This window comes from Balaenoptera borealis (genome assembly GCF_965194805.1).
Source record: "Balaenoptera borealis genome assembly, chromosome: 17".
Lineage (NCBI taxonomy): Eukaryota > Metazoa > Chordata > Mammalia > Artiodactyla > Balaenopteridae > Balaenoptera > Balaenoptera borealis.
In genome coordinates, this window is record NC_138876.1 from 3,860,851 (window position 1) to 3,871,219 (window position 10,369).

Genomic DNA, 10,369 nt, shown 5'->3' on the forward strand with positions numbered 1-10,369 from the left:
TGCCCTTAGCCTGGTCCTGGGCCCTGCCACCTGCTGACAAAGAGAACCCTGGCCCAGGGAGCACAGTGTTGGAGATGCAGCTGCCGTGTGTGCACACTGGGGGTGGCTTTTCAGGTTGTCACCGCCATCGCCATCCATGTCAGTGGTCCCCATGGCTGGCCTCACACCCAGGGGCCTGGCCCCTTGTGGCCATCTGAGCAGCCCATCGGGGCCACGAGCAAGTCTGAGTCTCTGGCTTTGCACACGTGGAAAAGTCAGCAGAAAGGGGGCGGCAGGGCTGGGTGCAGAGGGACAGTGTGAGTCACTGTGTCCCCTGTGTGTAGGGAGCTTCGCATCTGGTGGCTGGTGGTCTTCATGTTCCCCAGTTTGTGGAGGTCTGGGTGACGGTCATGTTGGTCACTGCTGGGCTCCTGCAGGGCTGGGGAAGGATGACCCTGTCTCTTGCAGAGTGGCCGTGAACTGGTCTGATCTCCCCTTTCCAGCCTCATTTCTCACAACTGTCCAGGGGACTGAATAACTCTGCTGAGGTCACAGAGCAGCAGCCCAGAGGTTTCAGCATATCTTCTGCACCCCAAGCACACCTCCTGAGCCCCGTATAAATCAATTTTAGATGTCTCTTTGCCAAAAGGATGAATTGTTTATGATGATGGAAGGATGAGCAGTATGGTCCTAGGTGGGATTCCTGAGGTTTTGTCGGTGGAGGAGAAACTGGCTCCCAGTGTCTGGGAAGATGGGGGGCAGGGGGAGCCCAGGATCTCAAAGGGAAAACCTGGACAGGGATGTGGCTCTGAGCTCAAGGGACTGGTCCTCACAGGTGGGGTGGGAGGCAACCCAGGAGAACAGGCACCAGCCTGGGAGTCCTCAGTGGCACTGCGACACCCATGCCCTCCACCTAAGGTCCCCTTGTCCAGGCACTGGGTGGGGGTCTGAGCACGGGCTGGCTGGTGCCCCTCTGGAGATCTCGGGGGAATATGAAAAGCCCCCGTGGATCCCCTGTGCCAGGCACAGGTCATGGTGCATAGTCAAGGCTCTGGATGAGTCTCAATGGGTAACATATGAGTAGATGCATAAATCCGGCTCCCAGCCCAGGAAGGCCAGGCTGCCTTCATTCACTCACAGATTTAAAAAAAAAAAAAAAAAAACCACCCACAGTCTTCTAGGATCTGACTTGTCACACAGTTTCTCTGAGAGCATTGAAGATTTGTAGCTTGTTCTCCTCTTGGGCTCTCTACCCTGTTCCATTGATCTATATTTCTGTTTTTGTGTCAGTACCATACTGTTTTGATTACTGTAGCTTTGTAGTATAGCCTGAAGTCAGGAAGCCTGATTCCTCCAGCTCCATTTTTCTTTCTCAATATTGCTTTGGCTATTCGGGGTCTTTTGTGTTTCTATACAAATTAAAATTTTTTTGTGTGCTAGTTCTCTAAAAAATACCATTGGTAATTTGACAGAGATTGCACTGAATCTGTAGATTGCCTTGGGTAGTATAGTCATTTTAACAATATTGATTCTTCCATTCCAAGAACATGGTATATCTTTCCATCTGTTTGTGTCATCTTCAGTTTCTTTCATCAGCATCTTATAGTTTTCAGAGTGTAGTAGGTCTTTTGCCTCCTTAGGTAGCTTTATTCCTAGGTATTTTATTCTCTTTGATGTGCTGGTCAATGGGGCTGTTTCCTTAATTTCTCTTTCTGATCTTTCATTGTTGTTATAGAAATATAACAGATTTCTGTATATTAATTCCATTCTCCTCTTGGGAAGGAGAAGCTGTCTTCTCTCGTGTGTCTGGCATATGTGTATTTTGTATGTTCTCCACTGCATATACCTGTTATCTGTAGATATCATGGATGCTATTGAGATATGGGTACGTACAATCCCTGCAGCCTATGCATACATGTGGTGCACACATCCTGTGTCTTGAGTGCACTTTCTGTGCACACGCACATCCTACACAAAGTGTGTGACTCTGGGTGTGCGGTGGGTATACTGTAGATGCTTTGTGTGTTGGTCTAATACATATATGGTATGTGGCTTTTGCCCACATGTTTCACATCCACGTGCAGTTACTCTACCCAACACATCCATCTTTCACAAAGTTCCGAGTGTATACCATGTGTATTTGTATAAAGCATCCATGCTATGTCTCTGTGTTCCATTGATACTTTATGAATATTCTATATGTAGACTTGATATGTGTTGACCCGTTTGCATGCAGTGCCACCGTGTTGCATCATAAGGAGACCTGGGAAGCAGATCCAGTGGAGAATACATGTGGTATATCAGCCAGAGTCTTTGCAGGAGGTGGCACTCTCAACTTGAACAGTTAATTAATGGCTATTTATAGTGTGGGAGGGTGGGTAGTTTGGAGGGAAAGCAACGAGGGAAGGTGTGGTAGCCTGGGATGAGCAACTGTGGAGAGCTGTCAGTCAACATGCCTGGGATGTAGCTGCTGGCGCTTGTAGAGTTGCTCCATGGCGTGAACCTGCTGGCAGATTCATTACCAAGGTCCTCATCTTCCTCCCGTCCTCTGACCTCCTGCTGGGGCTGTGCCTTGGATGAACTCAGCTGGACACCAGAGGGCCAAGAACCCCTTGAGGTGGCTTATGCAGACTTAGCCTCCCCAGTGGAGAGCAGGGTGGAGATGGGTGCGTCTAGATGGGGAAATTTGAAGATATCCAGCCAGGCCTCTGTCTTCCTGAAAGGCTCTGCAAGTTGGGCAGCTTCTTTCTCGCTGCAGTGGGAATGGTCCTGTGTCCTGGACCACTGGGGCCCCAGGAGATTTATTCTAGGGCCTGAACTTTGGAAGGCCCTGAACTTTGGGGGTGTTCCCGGCCCACACTCGCTTGTGCACGTGTCTTGCTAAGGGATGTCATTGCTGTAACGGATCAGTGAGATATACTGTGGGATGTCAAAACGATGGAGTTCTTTCTGTAGTATGACGGGCCGCGGGAAAATTGACACCACCCCGGGACAGGATACACGGGCATACTGCCGTCCAGGCCCTGTGAAGGGACACCGCTTCTGATCATTTTTACTTACAGGAGGGGGGCCTGAGCACCTGGGTTTGAGCCAGCAAATGCTGTGCTGGTTTCCTCCAGTAAATGTATCCCATCCGGAACCGTTAGCTAATTTACCGCCTTATTAAGTTGCCAGCAATCTACTGTCTTCCAGCATCCATCTGGGTTTTATACCAGCCACACAGGTGAGCTATATGGCGATGTCGCGGGATTCCCACCCCTGAACTTTGTATAAATATAAACCCACTTGTTTACCAAGATGCACTTCACTCTTTCCTGAAGACCTAAGTCTCCATCTGGTGCCATTTCCCTCCAGGCAGAAGAACTTCCTTAGTAATCATGCTATGCAGAGCAGCAGGAAACAAGTTTTTAGTCTGAAAGTAGATTTTGCCTTCATTCTTAAAGAATGCTTTCCCTGGATAGACAGTTCTGGGTTACGGTCTTTTTTAAAAAGCTCTTTAAAGATGTTATTCCACTGTTTCCTGGCCCCTGTTGTTTATGATTGGAAGTAAGTGCTGTTCAAATAGTTGTTTTCCTGTATGTGATACATGGTTTCTCTCTGGTGCTTTCAAGATCTTCCCCCTCTGGTTTTCAGCAGCTTGATTCCGATGTGGAATGTATGTGGTTTTCGTTGTATTTATCTTGCTTGAGGCTTACCGAGTTTCTTGAATCTGTAAATTTGTCTTCCACCAAATTTGGTTAATTTTGGCTATTATTTCTTCAATTTTTTGGTCTCATTCTCTTTCTTCTAGGACACCTGGTGACACTGTCCTACATGTCTCTGAGGCTTTTAAAATTTATTAATTTTTGACCTTTATTCCTCTCTTCAGATTGGATGATTTCTATTGATATGCCTGTTGTCCTCTCCTTCTTGCTGTTTCCGTTCTGTCCTTTCTGGCCCAACTCCAGTGTTGACCTGCCATTTCTGCTCTTTCGTAAGGGCTGTGGGGTTGCTGAGGGGTCAGAGCTCTACACTGGCTCAGTGGGCTGAGGGCCAGAGAGGATACAAACGTGTGATGTCATCTCTGCCGTGACAGTGTGGCCCCCGGGGCAGGCAGGACGTGGCACAAGTTCATGCCAGGGGAGAGGCAGGCTGAACGGAAGTGATGAGTCTCTGGGAGAGAGGCCTGGGCTAGGGCAGTCAGGGTGGTCTTCCTGGGGGACGCAGTGGGCAGGGTGCAGGTCCCTCCTGAGTCCTAGGCCCTGGGCTAGCTGCTCTCTGACCTCAGCAGATCTGCACAACATCCCCACCTCAAAATTATCATCGTCCCACGTAACAGATGAGGAAACCCAGGCTGGGAGAGGTAGTCTGGGGCCCAAGGTAGCGCAGCTGGTTAAATGACCATGCGCGTGTGGCTCAGGGGAGCGCCAGGGAAGCCTTTTTTGATGGGGCAGGATTTGAGTTGTTGTTGGAAGGCCATGTTCATCCTCCAAGTTCTCAGTCCAAATACTGCCCATGATCCTGGTATTTTTCTGGGCAGTATCAGTCCCGGAACTTGAACTAGTCTTAGGTTTCTTCTGCCATGTTGTGCAGACCCTATCCTGGCTCTGACATGATCACTGACCAGCTGGGTGACGCCGGCAGGTAACTTCACCTTTCCAGCACCACTGTCCTCATGTGAATGTGAGGATATACAGGCTCGGTTTTGCACAGTTGATGCAGGGGATCAACGAAGTGATGGTCTGTGCAGCTGCGTGAAGAGTTTCAAAAGCACTTACACACATGAGGTCTCTAAGGATTATTCGTTCCCTCGATTCTGACAAGGCCGCATTCACACAGTGGCATAAATTTATTCTGTCCTTTGTTAAAGCGGTATTTTATGTGCTCGGTGTTTCTCTAGGTGTGAGGATACAGCAGGGAACAAAACAGGTAACAATCTTTGCCCTCGTGGTGTTCATGCGCCACCCTGCAATGACCTCTCTCAATTCAAGACGTCTGCTTTTAAAAAAGCCTCATTCTTGGGATTTGAACCCAGACTTTTCAGCCACCAAGTCTGAAGAAACCAAGCTACCCTGCTACTAAGTAACTAACTCGGTTTCCTAGCCAGTGGTGTCAGATGCATCGTGCCTGTTTTATAGGGTCGTCACGAGGGTAGAAGGAGGTGATGTATGACAAGGAGTCCACACAGACTAGCTGTGGGCTGGCGGATCCCCGATGCCTGAGCTGGGGACACGGGGAGCCTGGGGCAGAAGGCAAGTCGTCTTTGCTCCATGCTGAGCTTTCTGGCACCACCGCTGAGAACGTGGAAACCGGGGTTCTTTCTCCCCTTTCCCAGCACACGCAGAAAGGACTCCAGGGGATCCATCATCCCCTCCCACCCCGTGCACCCCTCTTACCTTCCGTGGTGTCCCCACCTCCCTGGGCAGCCCCACAGCTCCCAGCGGGGGAGGTGCCGGGAGCCACACCTCCTTGGCTGTCCGTCCGTCCGCCCACCTGTCCGCCCTACCTGGCCTTGGACGGAGCATTTATCTAAGAATAAAATCATGGCGGTCAAAAACAAGAACAGCAACAACAAAACCCAGTTAGTTAGCATTCTTTGACTCTTCACTCTTAATATTGATCCATGTTGGGATATTTAATTTTCTCCCTTGGGCTGGCTACTTCTGGAGTTTTCTGCAAAATATTATGAGTGAATATGCTGCTTTTCTTTGAAAAAAACTTTGTGTTACTGGAAGAGCAGTGAAATGACCCCCAAGCTCCTCTTGTGACCAAATGCCCCAGACCACCTCCCCCGTCCCCAAACTTCAAAGGCTATTTCTTCATTGATTCCTCCCTGTTCTTCGCCCCACCCCTCAGGCGCCAGCCCCGCCCCCAGCTCCATCGCAACTGCCGCGCCCACCTCCACACCCACCCCAAACCTCAGGAGACCCCAGCTGACTGACTCCCTCTCGCTGTCCTCTCTCGCACCTCCCCCCGCAGGTTACGGGCACGCTGCTCCCGGCACGGACGCGGGCAAGGCCTTCTGCATGTTCTACGCGGTGCTGGGTATCCCGCTGACCCTGGTCATGTTCCAGAGCCTGGGCGAGCGGATGAACACGTTCGTGCGCTACCTGCTGAAGCGCATCAAGAGGTGCTGCGGCATGCGCAACACGGAGGTGTCCATGGAGAACATGGTGACCGTGGGCTTCTTCTCCTGCATGGGGACGCTGTGCATCGGGGCGGCCGCCTTCTCCCAGTGCGAGGAGTGGAGCTTCTTCCACGCCTACTACTACTGCTTCATCACGTTGACTACCATTGGGTTTGGGGATTACGTGGCCCTGCAGACCAAGGGCGCCCTGCAAAAGAAGCCGCTCTACGTGGCCTTTAGCTTCATGTATATCCTGGTGGGGCTGACGGTCATCGGGGCCTTCCTCAACCTGGTGGTCCTCAGGTTCCTGACCATGAACAGCGAGGACGAGCGGCGGGACGCCGAGGAGCGGGCGTCCCTCGCCGGCAACCGCAACAGCATGGCCATCCACATCCCCGAGGAGGCACGGCAGGGCCGGCCCCGGTACAAGGCGGACGTGGCGGACCTGCAGTCCGTGTGCTCCTGCACCTGCTACCGCCCGCAGGAATACGGTGGCCGCTCGGCGGCACAGCAGAACTCCTTCAGCGCCAAGCTCGCCCCCCAGTACTTCCACCCCATCTCTTACAAGATCGAGGAGATCTCACCAAGCACATTAAAAAACAGCCTCTTCCCGTCCCCTATTAGCTCCATTTCTCCCGGGTTACACAGCTTTACCGACAACCACAGGCTGATGAGACGGCGGAAGTCCATCTAGGGTCTGGGGAGGGAAATGCAAACAAACAGAAGTCATTTGTCATATCGGACGTTCAGTCTCATTGGCCCACCTTGTCTTATTTATTTATTATGGTTATCCTTTATTGTTATGATTATTGTCATCATGTTTTTCTCTCTCTCCTTCCTTTTCTTTCTCGGTTTCATTTCTTCCCCACCTTTCCAGCGAGACAGAGCAGGCCAAAGGGAAAAAAGAAAGGCCCGTCTTCCTGTGAAACTCGCATCTGAGCATGAAGCATGGATTTCTTCCTTCTTCCCAGCAAAGTATGCCTTACATTTCTCCCCAGCCCGCCCCATCTCTGGGGTGGCTTTCCCAGGACAGGTGTGAGACCCAGACAAGGAGACAGAGCCCGGAGGATACCCGACCCAAAGTTGCACACGCGGCTGAGAGCCTCGAGTGCCCACCCACGGTGGTGTCTCTGACCCAACTCCTTTCTCTTTTCCTCCCCAAGCAGTGGGTGGCCGAATGTGTGTGGTCTGAGTGTGTGTGAATGCGTGCACACACCAGTGTGCTTCTGTGTGCTTGATGTGACAAAATGGAAAGTATCAGGTGTTCATCTTTCTTTTCCGTCACACAATTTTGTTAATAGCCTGCTTTCGGCTGCTTCCAAACAAAACGGGAAAACAAAACCCACAAGGTTTTTGATTTATCATCTTGCCAAATCAAGCATGTTCCACAAGCAGTCTTTCTCCCAGATATGTCATGACCACATTTTTAAAGTGCTAGGTTCTAAATTATATTAAAACTTCTTTTTAGGGGGTGGGTGGGCAAGCCGACACGGATCATTTTAGCTTGCCAGTTCAAAAATTTTTTAAACAAGCATGCACTTTGTTAAACTGGTATGCGTTATCAACACAAGAAAACAAAACTAGCAATGGAATAATCAAAAGCCAATAATATTAATTTATTAGAGACATTTTTAATTTTACCATCTCTAGTTCCAACAATTTTCCATGTAACTGGACGTGTTGGGGGAAACTGGAAAATTGTTGCAACCACAGAGTATTTTATTCTCTCTTATTTGTGTGATGATGATGATTTGTGTAGCATCTACCTACGTGAATAAGAATTACAGTTCAGGATGCTTGGATGAGAATGGGTATTAGTAAGTGGATGTGGTTTCTTTTCCTAATGAAAAAATGACAGGGCATTCCTCATTTTAAAGAATATATATAATGTATTTTAAGAAAGATTGTCTCTAACTGCATTTGATTTGTAAATAAGGGAATGTTGATGTTGGTCTCAGGAAGAGTTTAGAGGCAAGGAGCTGCGTCTTGGCCTGCTGGGAACTTGTCAATCTCAGGGGGTGATTTTTTTCTGAATAATGGAGAAATTCCTCCCCACTCTCAATAGGGGATGACCCCAAAGGGAAGGCCTGCTAACATCCTGGGGGGCCTATAGAACATGGCACATTGGAGGCCCTTTCCATGACAGGAATAAAGGAAAGTCTCACCTCCAGATTCACGGGGGGACCTTCATTTCCCTCATCACTGTCTCGGCCATTTCTAAAAATCAGCCATCCTCACGGCCCTTTTTCAAAACCTGGAAGTTCTTCCAGTTCTTCCAGCTCTGGCTTTGGCTGGGCTACTCAGGAGGAGCAGTGGGGGCCCCAGTGGGATCTCCCAGGACGGAGGATCTGCTCCCAGGCAAGAGGAGACCCACAAGCTTTCCTAAGAGACGGCCCCAAGTGCACCCCTCCCAAGCATCTGGGCCATTGGAGTGACCACAGCCCTCAAGATTCCTCTGAAAAGGCAAGCACTTTAATGTTACATCCCATATTGAAATGGCCCCTTCATCTAGGACACAGGGCCTGTGGAATGAGTCTGGGAACCTCAGATTCTCTAGGCCAAAGAGGACAGTTATTGATCTTCAAGGTCATATCGATTAACTCATTTTTAAGACTTAAAAAAATTTTTTTTTAGGGCTCTAAAATCTGTCTAGAGAATAGAAGCAGTTGCTCTTTAATTTTTTTTTTCTCTTGGAAGAGATTGTTGGCTTTAGCGAGTCACAGGTGCAAAAGTACTAGTGCATATTTGCAGAGTGCTTCATGCTCTGGAGAAGGCTGCTTGTAGTAAGTGTGGGGTTTCTCAGCAAAACCTTTGTACAGTTAAGACTTGACCTCAAATGGGTGTATGTGTGATAATCTTTGATCTATAAAAGAGAGAGAGGCACTGAGAGGGTGAGAGATTTGCTCAACGTCAGAGAGCTGGTCTTTGCTAGAACTGAGACATTAGTCTCAGTCTGGACCCCAAAAGGGTCCAAGAAGCTGACCCCACCACACTATGGCACCCTCATTCAGCCCTCAGATGAGGGAACCTGCATCTCTTTCTCCGCAGGTAAGTGCACCAGGCTCTTAGAGTCAGCTAGAGGAACATGGGTTCAACCCTTCACTCAGAACTGGTCCCCTCACCAGTGTACAGTGGTCATAAAGTGACCTACTTCTGCTTGAATGCTTCCAGTGACAGGGAGCTCCTCCCTTCGCAGGGAAGTTTAGAAAACATCCCATAATCTCTCTTTCCACAGAGCTGACTCTTCTTTGTAGGATTAAGGATGGTAAGATGAAGTCTTTTCCGTTTGTGGGATGACCACCAGCTTAAGTGTCTGAAGCAACTCGGAATTTCTCTTGGTTCCATATCCTCCCCCCAACCCCCTGCCCTTTGCCACCAGCTCAGCCCCTGAAGGACATGTACCGAGTCTTCTGTTCCAAAGGTAAACATCCTTGTTTATGCTCAGAGTGGTCGGGGGTGGAGGGGAACCTTGGTTTGCTTCCCTTGTGATGTCCTTCTTTTTCTCAGATGGTCCAGCTCTTCCCTACTGCGCTCTCTGGCCAAGGAGTCCTCTAGGTGCATCCAGTGAGGTGCTCTGATGGGGGCGCTGAGTCAGGAGTTCTCCAGGGTTCTCCTCTCTTGATAAAGCAGGCCTGGGGCATCTCCACCTAGAGCTTGGCCCACCCCATCAGCATTGGAATCCTCAAAAGCCAGGGGGAAACTTAGTCTGAGTCACCTCGCTGAGGTCCCTCATCTTCAGGAAAGGAAATCGAGGTCCAGAAAGGCTGGACACGAATCTGAGGCCCCACAGCCAGAACCTAGGTCTTCCCACTTGTTTATCCTGCTGCTGCTTTCTTGGCTGCTTTGTCATTGCTGTCACTTACACCCTCCAAACAGTCCTTGTTGCTGGACTTTTTAGCATCTCGGACCCAGGTCTCTCTTCCCCGCTCACAGCTGATGATTTCTTTCTTTCAGCCCAGGTTTCCCACACCCTTCTTCCAGTTGACCACACCCACTCAGGGATGGGGAAGAAATCTCACCAGGTTGTTTGAATTTGGGCCCCAACTTCTGTTAGAATGAGCTGAAGAAGAGCCACATTCCACCAGCATCACAGGAGGTTGGCCTGCCACGTGGTCCCTGGTGGGGGTCTAGAAATCAACATGCCACATAGATACTCAAAGAGATTTTGGACTCTCACTTGAATGCTTTCCAACTAGGAGATCTCAATCCATCCCCTCCATCAAAGACAAAAGGAAGGTAGGCAGTGGTACCGATTATCCCAGCAGCTCTGAGTGCCATGCTTTC

At 49.7% G+C, this 10,369-nt stretch overlaps 1 protein-coding gene across 1 annotated transcript in view; it reads left to right on the forward strand.

Annotated features, from left to right (window-relative positions):
* Nucleotides 1-8,789, forward strand: part of KCNK9 (potassium two pore domain channel subfamily K member 9) — a gene marked incomplete at its 5' end in the record, with an annotated part of 89,049 nt that extends 80,260 nt beyond the window's left edge. The window contains one exon of the mRNA XM_082364645.1: nucleotides 5,938-8,789. Coding sequence (XP_082220771.1) covers nucleotides 5,938-6,779 — 842 coding nt within the window. The 3' untranslated portion in view covers nucleotides 6,780-8,789. The remainder of the gene's footprint in view (nucleotides 1-5,937) is intronic.
* Nucleotides 8,790-10,369: the final 1,580 nt, after the last annotated feature.